At 42.8% G+C, this 19404-nt stretch overlaps 7 protein-coding genes across 7 annotated transcripts; 3 read left to right on the forward strand and 4 right to left on the reverse strand.

The window, feature by feature from the left end:
• Positions 1–249: 249 nt before the first annotated feature.
• On the reverse strand, positions 250–1846 carry EAE98_010655 (uncharacterized protein; the record flags this gene model as incomplete). The annotated part of the gene is made up of 2 exons (XM_038958276.1): positions 250–1319; positions 1372–1846. The coding sequence occupies 2 exons, from the start codon at positions 1844–1846 to the stop codon at positions 250–252; spliced, it is 1545 nt and encodes a 514-aa protein (XP_038805282.1).
• A 265-nt stretch (positions 1847–2111) lies between these two features.
• EAE98_010656 (uncharacterized protein) lies at positions 2112–3764 on the reverse strand (the record flags this gene model as incomplete). The annotated part of the gene is made up of 2 exons (XM_038958277.1): positions 2112–3546; positions 3607–3764. The coding sequence occupies 2 exons, from the start codon at positions 3762–3764 to the stop codon at positions 2112–2114; spliced, it is 1593 nt and encodes a 530-aa protein (XP_038805283.1).
• Positions 3765–4106: 342 nt separating this feature from the next.
• Positions 4107–5471, reverse strand: EAE98_010657 (uncharacterized protein; the record flags this gene model as incomplete). Its single annotated transcript, XM_038958278.1, has 2 exons — positions 4107–4986; positions 5041–5471. 2 exons carry the CDS (start codon positions 5469–5471, stop codon positions 4107–4109), a joined length of 1311 nt encoding a protein of 436 aa, XP_038805284.1.
• A 1988-nt stretch (positions 5472–7459) lies between these two features.
• EAE98_010658 (uncharacterized protein) lies at positions 7460–8386 on the forward strand (the record flags this gene model as incomplete). Its single annotated transcript, XM_038958279.1, has 1 exon — positions 7460–8386. The coding sequence occupies one exon, from the start codon at positions 7460–7462 to the stop codon at positions 8384–8386; it is 927 nt and encodes a 308-aa protein (XP_038805285.1).
• Positions 8387–9418: 1032 nt separating this feature from the next.
• Positions 9419–13843, reverse strand: EAE98_010659 (uncharacterized protein; the record flags this gene model as incomplete). Its single annotated transcript, XM_038958280.1, has 1 exon — positions 9419–13843. The coding sequence occupies one exon, from the start codon at positions 13841–13843 to the stop codon at positions 9419–9421; it is 4425 nt and encodes a 1474-aa protein (XP_038805286.1).
• Positions 13844–14289: 446 nt separating this feature from the next.
• On the forward strand, positions 14290–15927 carry EAE98_010660 (uncharacterized protein; the record flags this gene model as incomplete). The annotated part of the gene is made up of 3 exons (XM_038958281.1): positions 14290–14957; positions 15032–15775; positions 15858–15927. 3 exons carry the CDS (start codon positions 14290–14292, stop codon positions 15925–15927), a joined length of 1482 nt encoding a protein of 493 aa, XP_038805287.1.
• A 765-nt stretch (positions 15928–16692) lies between these two features.
• EAE98_010661 (uncharacterized protein) lies at positions 16693–18476 on the forward strand (the record flags this gene model as incomplete). Its single annotated transcript, XM_038958282.1, has 2 exons — positions 16693–17144; positions 17219–18476. 2 exons carry the CDS (start codon positions 16693–16695, stop codon positions 18474–18476), a joined length of 1710 nt encoding a protein of 569 aa, XP_038805288.1.
• Positions 18477–19404: the final 928 nt, after the last annotated feature.

Consider the following 19404-nt stretch of genomic DNA (forward strand, 5'->3'; position numbering starts at 1 on the left):
TTTCCACCTTGTCAAATGTGGGATACTAGAAATGAAAAAAAATCGGACCGCATGATGTGGTCAATAGTCATTGAACTCATGTTTCACGCGAGATAGAAAGACTAACAAAATCTCCTGGAGGAGGAGGGGGGGGGACAGTGCAGAACTTTCGTTGATTACCTATATTAACATACTACTACTATATTGGAAAAAAGACGCTACGTAGTCAGTCTCTTATCCAGACCTGAAGCTCTGCGATACGTGGATAGCTCAATGTGAACAACCACCATCTTCAGATTCCTCACCATCACTCTCCTTTGCGCCTTTCTTGCCCTGTTTTGCTGATTTCTTCTTGAACATTGAATCAAGAGTCTTTTGTCCCTTTTTGAGAACTTCTTGCTTTTTCTTATCGGCTTGACCCTGAAACTTCTGTCGTTCATCTGCTCCTAAATCCTGTAAGCGTTGCTCTTCCTCCTTGAACTCCTTGCTTTCAGGATCTCTTTCGAGTAGTCCCTCGAGTAACTTAATTTCCTTAGCCCGCGTAGATGGATCCTCGACAGTCTTTCCCTTTGCGTCTTTCTTCTCAGTTGGTGTTTCGAGAACCATAGGCATATTTTGAAAGGCTTCAAAGTTTACGACATTGTGGAATGCTCGAAGGCCAAGAAATCCAGTACCGATGTTGGCGTGTAAATCTCGGTTTGATGCTAACGGTGACTTGCTGTCATTGAGATGCAAAGCTTTTAGATATGGTAATCCAACAATCTTGTCGAACCCATCCATAGTTTTCTTGAAAGCTTCGGGTGATCTCAGATCATATCCTGCAGCAAATGTATGACATGTATCTAGACAAACACCAACTCGGGATTTATCATCAATAAGAGCAATAATGTCCCGAAGGTCTTCCCATGTAGAACCAATTACATTTCCAGCTCCTGCCATATTCTCCAACAGTGTGATTACCGTCTTCGTTGATTTGTGAGCTTTATTCAATTGAGCTGCGATGCGCCCGATTGCTTCCGGTCTTGGGTTGTCGCCTGTACTTCCCGGATGAAAGTTGTAAAGTTTGATACCTAACTCTTCACACCTTTTCAGATCGTCCAGAAAACAATCGTATGCTTGCTTGGCTTTCTCTTCATCTGGTTGCGCTAGATTAACTAGATATGAACAATGTGGGAGAACGAATTTCGAGGCATCGTATTTTTGTTCTTCGCATAAAGCCTTGAATTGATCGCGAGCTTCAGAAGCTAAAGGAGGATTGACCCATTTCCGTTGAGATTTGAGAAATAAAGCAAATGCATTGCCACCGATACGTGAAGAGTTATTGACTGAATTTTGGACGCCTGCGAGGAATATGTTAGAGAAGATCTTCGCGCCATGAGGAGATACACTTGCCTCCTGCACCACTAACATGCGCGCCGATATGCACAGCCTTTTTCAAAGTCGAAACCAATGTACGTTCTGCCAATGGCATAGCTTCTGCTTCTTTTTCTTCTTTTGTTTTTCTCTTCTTCGTAACCTTCTTCTCTTCCTTGTTCTCTTCGTCTTCGTCCTCCTCTTCCTTGAGTTTGCGTTTCACGGGAGCTTTGTTTTTTGTGACCACTACAGCCTCCTTCTTCACATTAACAGTCTTAGCTGTTTTCGGGAGATCATTGACTTTTTTTTCGACTTCGTTTTCGTCTGCGTCTTCTGAACTGCCACTATCTTCTTTCGCTTTGCTTCGGATACTATTCGCAGCTGACTTTGGAACCTCGGTATTCTCAGTTTTTATATCTTTTCCATCCTTCTTCGTTGCAGCAGACGAGGATTCAGTTCCTGGAACATCTGCAATTTTAGCATTAGCATTTCGACCAGATCTTCGAGGAGGCATCGTTGCTTGCGAGTGAAGTGGTTGTTTTTAGTTCTCAAAGCTCACGGGCTGAAGATGTCCAAGCGCGTCAAGGAAATATAGATTAGCAAAGCGCGTCTCGCGAAGGCACGTGATAAGACATTATCTCGATTTATTTGTATGGTGCCTAGGTAGGCCTCCCATGGACAGCCTGGTAGGATTTCACGGCGTATTATAGTATTAGAATTACATATCATGGCTGGGTGAGAGAGAAAATAAGGGTATCTATCTGCTTTCTGTGTAATGACTATGGTCCAGCCTTTCTACTCTCGACGATCTTCATGACGTCCGCAGCACTATTTGCATCCCCCTTCCTCTTCTTCGATCCTCTTTTCCTCTTGCTTTTACCTTCCCCTTTCTCGTCTTCATCGTCATCTCCTTGGCCCCACGCTGATAGCTTGACTTTCGTCTCGTCAAAATCAGCTTCGTCCTCAAATCGACTACTGCCGAATCCCATATCCATATCCTCCATATCACGATCATCCTGTTGGAGCATCTTTTTCCGCCGCGCTTCCTTTGCGGCCTCTTCTGCAGTTTCTGGAACCTTGGATATAGGGTTAAGTGTTGAGGCTTTCTTGAGGGCGGCGAGAATAGTTGGATCACTGAAAGCTTTTGGCTTGATCTCATTGTCTGTTGTTTCAGGTTCGGATTCGCCAAAATAGTTTCTAGGTTTGTTAGGTCGTGGGGGTGGTGCCATACTTCCAGATACAGCTGGCTCTTGCGGCGAATCTTGAGTCTTGGGCTTCTTTCGTTGGCTATCTTCCGTAACTTCTCCGTCTTCAGCTTCTGCATCTGATTCCGAATCTTCGTCTTCAAGCCCAGCTAATGGATCATAATCATCTCCTGCATCGTCAAATATATCGATATCTTCTTCTTCTGGTTCTGGTTCTTTTGGTATTTCTGGAACTTCCATGCCTAATGGTATTGCATCCTTATCAGGCATTAGTAGACCATGCCCTTTCTCCGCTTCCGATTCAACCTGTAGTTTCCTAACTTTCCTCTTCTCGTTTCCATTCTCATCAACAATAATGAGAACCTCCCGCCCTTTTCCGTCCATTTCAATCCTGCTTGTAGATTTTGGAGCTCCAACTTTTTTGAATCTTGCTCCTAAAGACGGCTGAGCTGCCTCCTTTGCCGCTTGCCTCGCCGCTTTCATCTCTGCCAGAATCTGATCCCTAGTCCTTTTCTTTCCCGGAATCAAACTTGGCGGTGCCATTTCTCCCTTCTTTTTACTCTTCTCCTTCTCAACAGCAACCACATCTTTTTCCTCCAACCTCTCAAATTCGTCGTCCAAATTATCTGGCTCTTCAGCATCATCGTTGTCTTCCTTATTTTCGCTCAAAACATCTTCACCCCTCCTAACCCGCTCCAACAACTTATAATCCAGCCCTTTTACTAAATGCGTACTTTGAACATCACCACCTAATATCTCGTCTCTCAATTTTAAAAATGTAGACTCGTCAATCTGTTGTAATTTCATCATCTCCTCCAGCGCCTTAACTCTGGAGGCTTTATCATCTTCATCCTCATCAATGCGCTGTTTTGTGCGATCAGTATAGCCGGCTGCGAGTTTCGAACCTTTAGGTGCGGCGACTGAGCGAAACTTCTTTGGTTGCGAAGGATTATTTAGAGCTCGTTGTTCAGCGACTTGACGTGCGAAATCAACACCACCCACTGAGCGGCTAGTATGTTCATTAGTACTCACTGTGTGGCTTCACGCAAATGGAGTGTTCGAGCCTTACGGTGTCATGGGTATTGAACTTCGCATTCGAGAACCAAGGGCAGATGGTGTTGCGCCATCTCGTCTGGGAGTTGCGCCAATGCTTGAACTTTTGTCTCCCGTTCCAGCTTGTCTCGCAGGCGTATCTAGCACGAGTTTACGGAACTGTTGATTATTCATAATGATTGTAGTTTGGATTGTCGAATGTCAAAAAATGTCCAGGTCACAAAGCTATCTCTGTGTACCTGTAGATATCTTTGGCATGCGGCAATATTTACAGCAGATCTCACCGCCTCGAATGTATTAGGTAATCCATCTGCATATCTTTCTCGAACGTAAATACTATTAGGTACACACAAGAACTCATCTCAACCACTTCAGACATGTATATGAATCTTGATTTATATCCATTCTATGATGAATTTCGAAATCTGCTACTTAGAGTATCGAACATGAGTTCCAGGATCCCGTAAATACTATCAATTTGTATGCCACTTCCTCCCTTTCAAAAGATGAAAGTAACTACATTTCGAAGCTCCATACCACATCCTTCGCACTCTCCCTGGGTACTATATTAACCATAAACTCCTTCTTGGGCGGACCTGACTGGGTAGACATGTTTTCGAGATCTTGGCCCGGGTCAGTCCAATCATTTCCATCCGGAATAATATCAAATCTCATCGCAAACATTCCTGCGAAAGCGGCAATGATATTTGTCACAATTCCCTGACCTGGACACCTATTCGCTCCTCCTCCAAAGACACGGAATGCGTTTGCAGGAGTTTTGCCGTAGAATCGATCAAAACGAAAGGAATCTGCCGTCTCTCCCCATGCACGCTTGTCAAAGTGTAGTCTATTGTTTGCGATGATTACCAGGGAATCTTTCTTGAGTAGGTATTGTTGATCTTTACCGACAAAGGTGTCTTCCATAACGAGGCGAGGTCCAGTACCAGTTGATCGGAACCTCAGAGTTTCCAAAATCAACGAGGAGAGGATTGGTAGTTGAATCAGCTTCTGTAGGTTGATCGTACGGATTGTCTTTCCTTCGGCCGAAACTTCTGATGTTGTCAGTTCTCCTACTTGGGTCCGGACCTGCTCGAGAAGATTGGCATCAGAAAATAAATGATAAATAACCCAAAACGCCGAAGGAACTGTGTTGGATAAGGATGCGACATTGATCAGATTTTCATTTTTCGCCAGGTCGCTGTGACGACTATCCGTATGGTCGACTAACAGTTCAAATCTATTCTTCATGAGATCTGAGCCTCCAGTTTGTCCGTCGCTCGAGAAGTAGTCTTGGAATCCCTTTACAACTGCAGCCCGACCATGTACAGCTTCAGTAGCGATGAACTTCGTCAGGAACTCGGGTAATAGAAGTTTCAATGAACCGTCAGAGAAAGCCCTATTTCTGTCAGTACTCGAGTTTTGCTGAGGATGTTGCGTGATGTTGACTTACCAAAATCCTGCTTCGACCTCTGGATCCCGGAAAGGATTCTTGTCTCCATACAAACTGTCTGTAATAACAAGGGTCAATTCGTGTTGCAACCATTCTAATAAGTTGACCTTCTTGTTTTGATTATTTTCAGCTGGATTTGCCCAATTATCTAGTTGATCCTTCGTAACTTGTGTTCCAATACGAAGCATTTTTTTTATTGATTCTGTGGAAGCGAGTGTACTCTGGATCACCTTGATTCCTTGAAGCATCAGACTTGGATTCTCTTCTGAGGACATATTAGTGTGCATCCTGTCTGCTGCAGCTTTAGTCAGGCCAGCCAGTTTCACTGTGAATTGCGCTTCCAACTCCCATAGCGAAATTGCTTTGTATTGACGATGAAGAGATGGAATAAAGTCGGCTGAAGTGACGATATGGATGTCCTTATGGAGCATTCCGATAGTGAAGATTGGAAAATCCCATTTTTGACTGTTGAATGCAAAGAAAAAACTTGTTAGTACCTGAGCCCAATCTAAAGATACAATCGGGGAGTATGGCTTACCTCAAAGTATTGTAGTATTCATTTCTGTGCAGGAAGAGACCAATAAAATGACCAATGAATGGTATAGTTGAGGGGATGCGAACTGGCTCCATGGAGTTTTTCTCGGCTTTTCTGGGTAAGAGTGCATTAACACAGAATATGACGATGCCCAAAGCAAGGACACAATAAATTTGAAAGTTCTCAATCATCTTTTCGAACTGAGTTTTGTCAGAATGTTTTTGCTAGTTGTTGATGCAGAGCTTGTATATGTGTGTGTGTGATGGTTGAATTGAGAAGGAAAGAGATGTCTGTGAAGAGTTATTTACTTTAAAGAATTGTTGGTCTTTTAAAGTAATACCCTCTTCAAACTGCATCCTACTGAAGATGTGGTACGTACTAGAGATTTGTTTGGCCTCTTTTGAAAGAATAGATCCTTTTAAGATGAAAGGACTTTCCTATATGGCAAGATGCATTACTCTAATATCCAGCTTCGATACTCATGACCGATAAAATAGCACTCAAATGTCTTTAGCCGAGGGACCCACTCATTATACACCAGCTAAAATTGAAATTAGTTGTATTTCATGACCAATCTACTTTTGATTCACTTAATAGCAACTAGAATATTTGCAAGTTTTCCAGTCAGTCGAATTCTGCGAGGTTCTTTTTTTGTTATTATCTTATTATCAACCAATTTGCATCATATTCTTCCCCTCCACCCGCATATCGAATACCGTGCTAGAATCTTGTATCATAGACACGCTATATACAAGAAAAGAGAGATTCAGTTCGATATTATCACTTGTCTATTCGAAAAGTTTACTTTATTATGAGCTGACAATGTATAAATTTGTACCACTGCCTTTTCCTTCAAGCACTGACTGAGCGATCTGGCTGAAAAGTGACTGCAAGTGTGCTAACGATCTCACTTACCACTTCAACATTCACCTTTTTTTCACTCTCGTCAAATGGTTTTTCAGAGATTAATGGTCTGGTCGTTCTCCATTTGCTCGCATTCGCCAAGTCGGACGAATTGCATCTCACCCTATGCCGTCTTGATTCACTTTTGGTGGTACAAGGATTCATCACTATGATGCGCATAAAGTTCAAACAACTATAGCGGAAATACAGTAGCCAATGTTGTAGATGATCTGTCTAATTTCGTCACATGTAGACTTCGATATGTACCCTCATAGCGATTTCGCCAACTGCAAATATTTCTGTAGGTTTTGTAGGAGATTGAGATTTTTCTTGTGATTTCTGTACCGCTTTCACTACTTGAGAAACGATCAATAGTAAAATGCAAGTTCTCCTGATATTTTATCAGTCTTGGGTGTATTTGTGTGTTCTTCTGATATTCTCGTTTGTATTCCGTGTGGAGGAGGTGGGCGATTTTGATGCTCGTGAAGCAAGCTTTATAAGTTGATGTGGGTTCCGTGACATTTTTCTTCAATAATTTTTGACATTCTTAACTTGACCTGCTGTGATGATTCTTGAAGCAGATAGTTTGTATTCGTTTGTATTCATTCTATTATTCTACGCTCTCTGCGGCTTCTTATTAATACTATTTCCAATCAACGCAAAGTGGTCGGAGTGTAATAGTGTGGTATTGCATATCGACCGACTCAATCAAGCAATCGAAAGTGTAATTGAGGTCAATTTTCTGAATACTATTAATGATGTAATTACGTACATAAGAATGCGACCTCTATAGATGCTGTTGTCGGTCTCTAACTCCCTCGAGATTGATAGCTCTTTCCATTTATTGCAATCCTCTTTCGCGCTTGCTTCAAAAGTGTTGCTCTTCACGATGAAATCATCTTGTCAAATGCTCTTCCTCAATCTCAAATCTTCATGCATTACACATAGTTATACGATACCAATTTATTCTCTTAACCAATTATGGATTGTCCTTTTAGTGATAGATGGTTCGAGGACGCGTGCCGAAGAGAAGAGTTACTCAGGCTCCACCAACTTCGAAAGCAAAACAGTGACGTTGATGACACATTCTTTCCATACGGATTGATTTTCGCAGGCCTACCCCCTTCGGCGGTGCATTCTATAGTATATAAACAATATACTGTAGGCTCAGACGTGGAACGAACAGTCACATACGTATCTGCTGCTCTTGACTTTATAGATAGGACGACCCGTAAACTGCAAACCGACGCATGGCTCTTTCATGTGGAAAAAGATTTGAAGCAAGTATCCTGGAGTCATAAAGCATTTGTTGCCTACGAATACAATCATCGAATGGCAGAGCAGAGAATCGGCAAAATCCTTATGCTTGCAAAACTTGAGCAGTCAAAGGTAGACGCCGACAGTATCCCTTGGAGATATACGTGTCCGGACGGCACGAAGTTATCTGGGCAGCTCAGATCTCTTCCGCATGGCTATGAACAACATATCGATCTTCTTTTGAAATACAATTTTCTCATTGTTCAAAATTATCCGGATGGTTCGTATTCGGATATCAGCGCATCTGGTGTAAAGAACTTTATACACGCGGTGGCCAATGCATCTATTGGTTCGCCTATAAATCACATTGCAAATCCACCAAAGTTTTTTTATTCTCTGCCAGAGATGCAATATGAATCTCTTTCCCAGAAGCGAGCGGTAATTTTAGCGCCAGAAAAAATCTTGAGTGGGAACTTGTCTGCTCAACGAACTGAAATCACACAGGAGGAGTTCACACATTGTGCTATCAAATTGCCTCCGTCTCAGCCAATTGGCGGCGATCCGAAAATCAAAGAGAAGCCCCCATATTTCGCAATTCAAGTATCTTCGTCTGCGGGATTTGGTAGGGTATTGGATTTTATGAAGAATTAGTTGGTTCTCATGATGGGTTTTGTGAGTTTGCTTGCTATTCATACCTATTTCTAGAAATTTTTATATATCGATGGTTGGATTTAACAATTTGGGCTTAGAGTTTCGGGATAGTGGAACTTTGCTGATTTCATCTTGGGATGCAAAATTGGGTCCAGTCCGATGGAGAAATCCCACAAGCGATGGTGTGGCAGGTGTATTTGTGATAATTGGGTGGTTGGAATTGGAATAGAAATAGAAATAGGCATGGATAAAATTGCATGGAGGATGGACTATGTAAGTAATTAGCTCTTGAGAATTGTGGTCAAATGCTATTGAGCATGACTAGCGTGTCATTTTTAGTTACTCTGAAAAAAGAAACATGTGGATTAGTGGTATAATGAGAAAAGTGTCTCTTCTGCGCTCTTGCGTAGTCAATTTGAGAGATTTTTTCAAGTGTCATTTAATTGATTGCCGAATTGTAAGATCTTACAGAAATGTTATTACCTGTCTACATGATGCAAACATTCAAATCACTCTCCGCATTTTCACTTCCATATGTACATACATCACTTACGCACATCAAGAGATATTCAAGATCATGAAAACGGTTATTTATTGCTATATTAATATATCACCGACTTCCTAAGTTTCCCTCTTTCCAAAGACATGGTCTGCCAGCGACTTTTCTGTTTATTACTCCATTCATCGCTCATGACCTTACAGTGTAAGGGGATCTCATAGCGATCATAGAATCTCGGTCGTTAGAAGGAAAGAGGAGAAAAGAAATCAAAAGAAGAGAAAATCATCTCCTTGTGCTGTGCCTCCCTGCGGCCTTGTAGATCACTACCAGTTTTTATTTGTAAACTCCTAGATTTTTGAATAGCTTTCACTCCCACGTAGTATTCCTATCTCCATCCGTCCATGTTTTTATCAATTTATCTATACCCGTGACCCCCTCGCCAGATCTGCAAGAGAGTATGAAATAAAATCACCTCCCTTTCCACCCCCCTATCCATTCATAGACCACGCAACATCATACCAGAAATGCTAGGTCTAAAGCATCTCCCATTCCTCAACGTCTTCGCTTTCTTCAACACTCTCAATCTCTTCAGGTCCACTAGCCTCCGTAACATCATCATGATCATCATCACTAGCCATGACCCAAGATGCATCAGATTGAAAATCGCTATCATCTTCAAGATCGACTTCCTGCGTAGGGCTAGATACGGGTACTGTAGTAGAAGGGGGTGACAAGGGGAAATCTAATACGAGTGACTTTTGCATCATGTCTTTGGTAACGATCTCAGATCTTTCAGTGTCAGAAATGAAAAGTTCATTGAGAGAGAGATTTGCGATGCTGTTCATCTCAGCATTGCCAGTAGTTTCACTGATGGGATTGACCTCGTTGTTGACTGCTTGCTGAGCGGTAGTGGGATCATCACTCTTGCTGGCTTCGACAACGGCTCTATCAGCGATAGTCATTGGTTGATTGACAGTGGCAACATCGAGATCGGCGAGGTTCTTGGTGATGCCGATGACATCAGTGTCCATCTTTTCAGCCATGACAGTATGCTTATTGATGGTAGTGGCAAGGGTATCAGCAGCTTTGCTTGCCTCTGTAAGCATGTCATTTCCGTTTTTGAGCACAGCGACATTCTTTTCTACAAGCTCCGCATCATACTGACCTTGTCCATTAACAGATAAAAGATCAAGCGCAGATTTTGCCGAAGCCGAAGAATCAGCTGTGTTTATAGAATTATCTGGTCTCGAATAACCCCACTTCTTCAGATGCTGAAACGTAGCATGATCAAATTTCTTAGGCTGTTGACCAGCTAAATGACGTCCTCTAGCTGCTCGACCCTGGATCATAGCTTGCATGATTTCGGAATGGTCTGGCTTAGGCTTCCATTCTTTGAACATGGTCATATACTCAGCGCGATCTGTGCTCTTGACCGAGTAAAAGTTTCGAGAACCTGGGTTGGAGTACTGGCCTGTGACTGCTGGTAGCTTTGAAGGAATATTGGCCTTTAATGTTCTTGGATCATGATGTGCGGGAACTTTAACTGAACGGGGAATTGAAGGTTGGAATGCTGATTGATCGTAACCATCTCTAAGGCCTCGAGCATGTTCCTCGACAGTGATATGATCATTGGACGAAATAGAGTTGTTTCGCTGTTTCTGATCATGCATTGGTTGTTTGAGAAAACCATAGTGACCATCAGTCCAGGCGTCATCTATCGTACGAAGTGGCTGAAGATCGGATTTGGCACTTCGTGCGGTATAGTAAGCTTTGAGACGTGCAAGAGTGACACGAACCGAGTCGTGGTCTGCTGCAAACGTAGCGGAAACCGAATTAGTAATATGATCGCCGCAAGCACGAGTTAGAAGTTCCATTCTCTTCTCAAAAGCTTCCCTATTTTTGTATTTCTGTTGACTAGAGTGCTTGATTGCACTAAAGGTACCACTTCTTCGGTTGTATTCCATCTGGCACTCGAGAAATTTCTTATCTGCGTCGGAACTCTCTTTTTTGAATCTCGGATTATCCATTCTGTGAATGTTTTCCATCCAAAGAGCTTTTCTCTCGGCAACTGCTGTTTCTAATTTCGTACAGGCAGCATATTTGGCCGTTCTTGCGGCAAGATAAACGCAGTAAGCATCGGCAATAGAAGCTTGAAATTCTTCCGCGTCTGGGGAAGTCAAGTCTCTGTAGTCCTTGAACTCTCTGCGATCTAAGCATGTCGCATCGTTGCGTCTTGCATGAAGCTCCTTATTTTGGCGGATTTCATTGAGCCTATCCTGCTCATAGTTACGTCGTGACAGTCGCGTCTCGCGGAGGGTCTCAAGATAAGCTTTGCGTTCCAAATACCACTTTCTTTCGGAAGCTCTTGAAGCTTCTTGGGAAATCGCATCGCCACCGTTGAGATCAATATTTTTGCCATGAATAAGTGGAGCTATTTCTTCTTGACAATTCTGATCGATAATCTTAAGAGCATCGAGCTTCTCTTGAAAGATAACTAGAAACGAAAAATCATGACTAGCAGCATTGGCTATGCTATCTTGTGTAAGTGAAACTCCCGCCCTATCACATTCGAATTTTTTCTCCTCTTCTAATTCGTCTCTTCCTTTAAGAAAGAACTTTGATGCCTGCGCCTTTTTCCAAGCTTCAATCATCATGCCTTGACCTTCAGGGCTTAAGGGTGTCGATGCTACTAAAGGGGCGTGAGGATATTGGAATGGCTCAAATCCCAGGGCTAAGGAGCTTGAAGACATTTGCTCTTTGACAAAAGATGTCGATCTCATTTTCATTTCCTGTGGAATGGACGCGGTTGACCGACGATCACTTTCAAAAGGCTTGTAACTATTGATTGGAACCACGGGCAACCGAGCGTCGTGAGTTAAACGCCTTGATACAAGTGGAAGGAGGCTTCTAGCCGGTGCATGAGTCAATGGATGGCAGACCTGTCCATTGAGGATACAATAATCATATAACCACTTTGGTGCCCCAGCCAATACAGGAAAAGGGATTGGAATAGACATCTGCTCAAGACTCTTGGTCATTTGGCCAAGCAAATTTTCATCCGAAAATCCGAGATGATTGAAGTACTTAAACATAGTGGGTAAGTTGACGCGTTGATATAGTTGTCCATTTACAGATACTGGATGATTCCAACAAGGCAAAGGATTTTTAATGGCCATTTCCAACAAGGTGAGTTTTTCGACAGGGAAGTTTTCAGTGACCAGTTGTTTTCCGTCATCAGTCTCCAACTTCGAAATGCTTGGATCCTTCTCCAAAATTCTCTTATCTGCTGGAAAATTGTTTTCTGTATCGAATTCAGAAACTTTATCGGTTTTTACGCCAGAAACTTGACCCGTGCGAAGAACCCGAGACTGATATGCATTGGACTGAGGCTGGCGCCACCAGAGAGTGTCGAGCTTGGGTTGTGGGACATTTTCGATCTTCCAGGTTGGACCTCTAATATTGTTATTGGGGTATAGGCTTCCATCAATTATCTCTTCATTTTCGACACGCATTTGCGGTGTTGTGCCGTTATTTCCACAATTGATGATATTATTGGAATTGACCGCGACTGCCGAGTGTGCGTTGATCTGCATATGCTCACCAGAAAGCAAATCTGAGCTGCAATCCTCACCATTGAATGTAGCTTGTTTTTCATGAAGTTTTTGTGAAGTTTTGGGTGCGAAATCAGAGCAGCAATGCTTCATCGGCTGTTGTGTGACTCGGACCGTAAAGTCCTTCCGTGAAGGATATTCTTTGCGATAATTAGAGATATCTGGTTGAGTGCATTGAATGGATCTGACGTTCTCGGAGGCTCCTCGCACCGTCTCACACTCTCGGATACCAAAAAGGTCGTACTTATTATGGTTACGCTGGCTTGCCATCACCATATTGCATTTCTGATGTGATAGAGTGTCGAAAGTTTGTGCCAACCTTGGAATAATCTTCAAGTCTACCATGGTCGTCGAATAACCAATATTTTGCAACACCTCGATAACAAATAATATATGAGCTGTAAATTTGTCGATTTGAAGTCGTAAGCTGCTGGAATCTAACTCTTTATGCTGAGCACGATATATAATGGCTTTGTCGAAAGCAGCCTTTTGCTCACTGTCCATACCTTTCCAAACTTCTCCGGCATGAAGAGCTTCAGTCGCTCTCGACCATGCACTCTGAAGAAAAATCATATCTGAGTGTTCTTGCTCATATTGTGGGACCTGCTGTTCAGGTTGATTGAGTGAAGTAGTGTTGACATCGAGAAGTTCTTTGTTCAATGTAACGGAGTAATAACCACCAGTTGAAATGACGGGATGGTATTTCTGGACGTCCCGAAGAATCTTTTGCCGGTGATCAAGGATGGCAGAGCTGGATGTATCATTGGAAGCTTCTGGCTTCATGTAAATGTGATACCCACTTTCAAGGTCGATCTTGCTTGGAAGATGGGCAATGCAGGCTTTCTTGTAGTTGTTAGAGTCTTGTGGTATTTTCCCTGGAGCGAGCATTAACGAGGCCCTGGCTTGCTCTTGAACCTTTTCTTCCTGGAAGTTTGAGGACGAATCAAGATTGTGAAGTTTGTTGACATTGATGAAAGGTTGTGGAAGGCCAAGCATCTTTTCGAGGGGTTTCTCGGATGATAGAGAAGGGGTACGAGGGCGCTCAATGATCTCAAGAGCTTGTTGGTTGACTTGCATCATGTTGGAAGTGGCTAAACGAGATCTGTAGGTCTTCACGAGGGTAACATATTCCTTATGAAGGTCAGAGACCTGTGATGTCAGTGAATCAATCTTTTGGGGGTCTTTGTCTTGAAGGTTGTTGCTTCGAGTTAAGGTAGGATAGGATATTGACTGAGGATGATGTTTTTGAAGCATCTCAGTACTTTCTTGTGAAGACATGAAGTCTTTGAAAGGTACTTTCTTGAAAGTTTCCTCCATTTCGTTGAAAGGAGGTGTCTGACCTGCCATGGTTTTTGTGCTTTGTTTCGGTGTATCTTTGTGAAGTAATTCGTCTTTGAAAGTGTTCTGCAGTTGCCAGAGGAGAAATGTTGGTTGCGGATACAAAGAGGATGTAGGATTCAAGGTAAGGTTGATGAGTTTATGTAGACAAATTCTTCGCTGGTACGGTCGAACGTCTGAGATCACGGGACTATGCTTTGATGAGTGAATGCGCTGCCGTGGCAACACTTAATATGAATACGGCATCCTAGAGATGAGTTTATACCAGTGAAGTTGAAGCTTTTGTCGGGTCAAATCGAGTTTCAATTTGAACAATCAATATAACAATTCACTTTCGGCTGATTCCAAAGTCGGTTATCCGAAGTTTTTATATTCAAAGTGCCTCGATCTCTTCTTACTCCATCCCACCAAAAAGAAACTCCATACAAACCTTATCTTTCATTGAGTCAGCAGCCATGGATCAAGTATTCAAGACGTGTTCTGAAGATCCCATTCCGCTTGAATTGAATACAAGTATCGAAAACGGTGAGGCTGTGATCCAACAAATCATTGGTCAAATCGTACATCACCCAAAATCCACCCAGAAATCAATCAAAGATATCACTTTCATACATGAAAGATTCAAGTCCCTTCTACTCACATCACCTGCTCCTTCACTGATCTTTCGATATGGTCCAAGTGGTGCAGCTGTCACATTTCATTCCTTGAAATGCGCACAAATCGACTCTGAAGGAGAGATAATGATATCTCATCTATGGAAATGCACCTCTGGCTTTCTTCAGGTAGAAGATTCCTTTACTTTCGAAAAGCTTGAAGAGCTTAGATTCATCAAGACCAACGAAGGAGCCCCACTGAACCGTCGGCGCATAACTTTCTTGGGGAGTGATAAGAAAGAACTGTTTGTTGAGAATTTGAAGTGCGACATCACTGTAACGCATGATTGTCTTGTCATGTTCACAACTCACGATGGATTCGCCAAAAACTTGGTCTCATGCTTCTACATCGATGGCAGGGGTCTCACAAAATTGGAAACAGCTATGTCCGTTCCATTGCAATCTGATGAGGAAAACATATCTGCCGAAGTCGTTCAGCCAAATGACTCGGATATGGAGCAAGATTCTGCGTGAGTTCAGTTCCGATTCGCATTCTTTCCTCTTGATAACTTTTAAAAGACAGAAGCTTACTATATCAACACAGTATTTTTGACTCAGCTTCACAATCGACAATCGCAAATTTCATATACACTCCAGCCGGAACATCAGCAATTGATGAAGATCGAGGTTTTGAGGCTGCCCTCTCTACCGATGAGCGTGAAGCTTCCCTCAAGCAGCGCGAGCAGGAAACGGACAACCGTGAACGCGAAATTGCAGAGCAGGAAAGAAATATTGTACTGAAAGACCCTCAGAGCTCGGAGAAGATAGATATTGCGCACCTTGAAGCGCGCTTATCGGATATATTCAAGGTATTCGAAGAAAAACTCACTTCAAAGACTGTCAATGACGGCAAAGAAGACTTTGAAGTTATGGGGACCAAGTTAGCAGGCTACGACAGGGCTCTCAGAAACCGCCACACAGATGTCACCGCCAGAGAAATTGCTCTTGCTCGCTTTCAACTGGCTATGGAGAAGCGAGAAGGGGCCTTGACTGAGCGACAAGAATCGGCTAAAAAGCTCGAGGCCCAGGTTCAGAAACGAGAAAACCTCGCGTGTTCACGCGCTCAGGAGCTGGAGACACTCAGCCGCAGCTTGCGCAGGCGTGACGAACTTCTCAATGAACGTGAGACTGGGCTTGCAGCTCGGGATGAAGCAAACATTCGACTCCGCGAGCAGCTGGATGCAGATAGGGAGACTTTGGATGCCAGAGAGGCAGCCATGGAGCAGGGACTTCGAGATGACTACGAACGTTATGATAATTATCTGTACGACTGTTATCCATATTCCAGGTAAGTCCACAAGATTCCAGATAGCTCTTATTAATTTCATTTTTGGGAGATCTACAGCTGACCATCGATACTCACATTCTAGCTACGAGGATCAGTATGAGGATGAGGAAGGAGAAGAAGCAGAGGATTTTGATGATCATTATTATTTTTGATCTGCACTTTACTGCCAGCGATGCGAGCGCACAAAAATCTTCCAGTAATGATACAACTATCATAACAGCTTAGTATATGCTTACTGCTTTGCATAGGAGGCATGTTGTCACAGGATAGTTTATTATTCATCTGGGAACGGCGAGATAGGATGTGTCTTTATACTCCAGTTTTCAATCAATGCATCAGAAGTTTTCTCATTATATGTCGATCAAGTAGTGATTTCATAAACTCAAGGGATACTTTGTTCCACTCGTTTACCGATAAAATACCCGTTTCAATACTTGACCACCAGCTTTGCAATGGAGACTTATGAAACACTCGCAGAAATCCATGTCCTAAAATTGATAGACCGAAAAACCAACATCCTAAGATATACACTCATAGCCACTGCGATAAACACTCAAACAACATCTCCATCATCCTCAAGCCATTTCTTTCCCATAACCTATCACCGACAAAGTATCAGTTGAAACATCCGCCCATGATCTCTTCCGTATCTATCACACATTTATATAGTCGCAATACTCACTTCAGAAAAAAAACAGAACAGAAGTAAGAAACATTAACAGCGAATGTTGAGAAAGATTCGCTCACAGAGGTTCACCTGGATGGATGTCGACTCACGTGCCATCGCTTGCGTTGTTCACATCTCACTAGCGTCCCCAGAGGCTTCAGGTTTAGGTAGGTCGCGAAATATTTTCATACTTTTACATCTTCATCACTTGGAACCTGTCGACTGAATCAAGATCTTCAGAGAAGAAATCATGGCAGAGCGCAAGCTTATAGTCTATGATGGTCAACCTGAAGATTTTCAAATGGCTGTCGCTAAAGTACTCGATCTGATCAAAAGCCGTTATGAAAAACATGAAAGTCTTCTACAAAATTGCAAACGCCTGGCTATATACTCGCCTGTACTAGCATTAGAGTCAAGCTTTGGCTACAAACCGAAAGACATAACTTTCGTGCAACTTTTCAATCTCACGCTCGAGAAGAAAGAGGAACAGCTTACCTATGATCATCTCTGGAAGGTATCTGATGGATATGCTCTTGTGCATGATTATATCGCGCTCATTGTCAAGCCTGGAAGAGAGCTTGCTAATTACCGGACCATCAATTTGTTGGATGATGGCCTACATAATTCCGGTAAACGTTGTCTGCAATATAAGTTGACCTCGAATGTGGCAATTTGCAATCAGGAATTATCACCACCCAAAAAGTTAGTCCACCAAGTTTGTTATCAAGATTTTTGATGCCATGATATGTCAAGAGAGTTGAACTGACTAGAAGCAGTAACCAAGTAGAAATTGACACATTTTCTGATTCTTCGTTGTCCTCTTCGTTGCCCAATACCCTCGACTTTGAAATTGGCAATGAAAAAATCCCAGTTGATAATTGCAAGCTATCTTCAGATTGGTTAATTGATTTCGACAATCCGCCTCTTCATATACCTGCTCTAGAAGCTAAAAAACGTAGTGGTAAAGCCGCAGCAGATTCGACTACTATGAAATGGAAATCTGCCAGAGTCATCGAAAGCAGAGAGGAAGCTATTCAAACTCGCGAAGCTAACCTCGATAAAATCGAACGAGATATCACCGCACGTGTCGTAGAACTAGAAGCTCGAGAGTCCGCCATCGATTTCCATGAGCAAGAATTCAATACACGCCTTTCAGCAGTTATGACGAGGGAGAATGAGGCGGAGATTCGTGAACGTGAATTACTCCCTAGCTGGACCCAATATAGCAAACTCTACTCGGAAACACAAAAATTCAAAATCGACCTCAAGGATAGAGAATTTGACCTGAATCAGCGAGAATTTAGCGTTGAACAGGGGGAAGCTGCTAATGCAGAACTCGAGGAAATTACAAGAGCAAAAATCACTGCAGAACTGAAGTGTCGAATTATGGATGCCGAATCAATTGAAGAGTCCATTGTAATTCGCAATGTAGCACTGAAAGAATGCGAAGAAAGACTCAATGAGCGTGAACAACTTGCTGTGGTTGACAGGAAGGCATTGGAAGTGGAGTATGCAAGAGTCGCGAGTCGTATGGATGAGATCAAGATACATACAGATATTGTCAAGGTTGCTGAAACTTCGTTTAGATCTCGCGAAGAAGCTCACAAGAAGATTAGAGACGAGTTCAAAGCTAGAGAATCTCTGATCGGAGAAAGAGAAGCTGCTTTACAACTCAAGGAAGATGATGCTATGGAAAATTATTTTGCATTTTTCAAAAACCCCACAGGTCCCCTTTACACGGCTCTAGGGCTTGTCGAACAAAAGCAAGAAAAGCACAATTCGGAAATGGTGGCCCGCGAATTAGCAGTTCTGGAGCGTGAGCAAAAAGTTGCAGCTTCAGAGGCAGCTTTAAAGTTGGAGCGAGAGATGATTCGGATTCGACTCAGAGAAAACGAGGAGATGAAGCAGCTTGCAGATGCAACAGAGCTTGCAGACATGAAGAACGGTAAAATTGAAGGCCAGGTCGAGACAAAGAACCAAGAAATTGCAGAGGGTGTTGCGGAAAAGAAAAGGTCACCGAAGGCAAAGAAGTAGCAGTAAGTAGAATCCCTGATGTCCCTCCCTACGAGCTCTACTAACAACCCCCCCCATCAGCAGATCTCTTTTCACCCTCTCAAAAACCCCCTCTCCCGCTCCAGGATTCCGCACCTGCAAATCCACATCTTCTCACCTAACTCTATCCCCAGCTCATCACAACTGGAAATTTATACACATACCCAACCATGTACAACCCACTGAACACCCACTCTTCGCTAAACTTTCACTCCTCACGTGCACTCGCACCTTTACACCCGTTCCTCCAATTTTCTTTGTACGATAAAATTCACTTCCCTATCCACGGAGAGTCATACCCATCTGTACACAGAAATCAAAATCAGAATAGAGATAATAGTACCAGAAAATAGAACTTCTCAAAATACAACAACTTTTCATCACACACTCCTGCAATAAACAACATCCATATTCGAATGCAATATAAAACCTCTTAATCCCCCCAAAATACCTTCCTTCATTTATCACAAAATCCATCCCATCCCCAATCCCATCCCCATCTCCAGCCCCCATACGATTAACATTTCATATCTCACACCCCTTCATATACACATATACAATCCCCATATACAATCCCAAATTTTCCTCCTCCGGCTCCCCTCCTCCTCAAAAAGAATAGAAAACAAAGTCCCCTAAATCCACACCCACCCACTCACAACCCCCCTCATCATACCCACAAACCTCCCTAAACCCTGCATATAATCCCTATAATTCAATTTACCTATTCTCTCCTATTCCCTCCTCTTCCCTCCCCTCCCTCCCCTCCCTCCCCAAAGAAAGGTAGCATAAAAAAAAATGAAATAAAAAGAATACGCTCAATTCCCACTCTGCTCTCTCTCTCTCTCTCTCAAAAAAAAGGACCCCTACTCTAAAATCCACTCACCCAGTCACTCACCGACTCACAATTATA

Source organism: Botrytis deweyae (genome assembly GCF_014898535.1).
Source record: "Botrytis deweyae strain B1 chromosome Unknown BDEW_039, whole genome shotgun sequence".
Lineage (NCBI taxonomy): Eukaryota > Fungi > Ascomycota > Leotiomycetes > Helotiales > Sclerotiniaceae > Botrytis > Botrytis deweyae.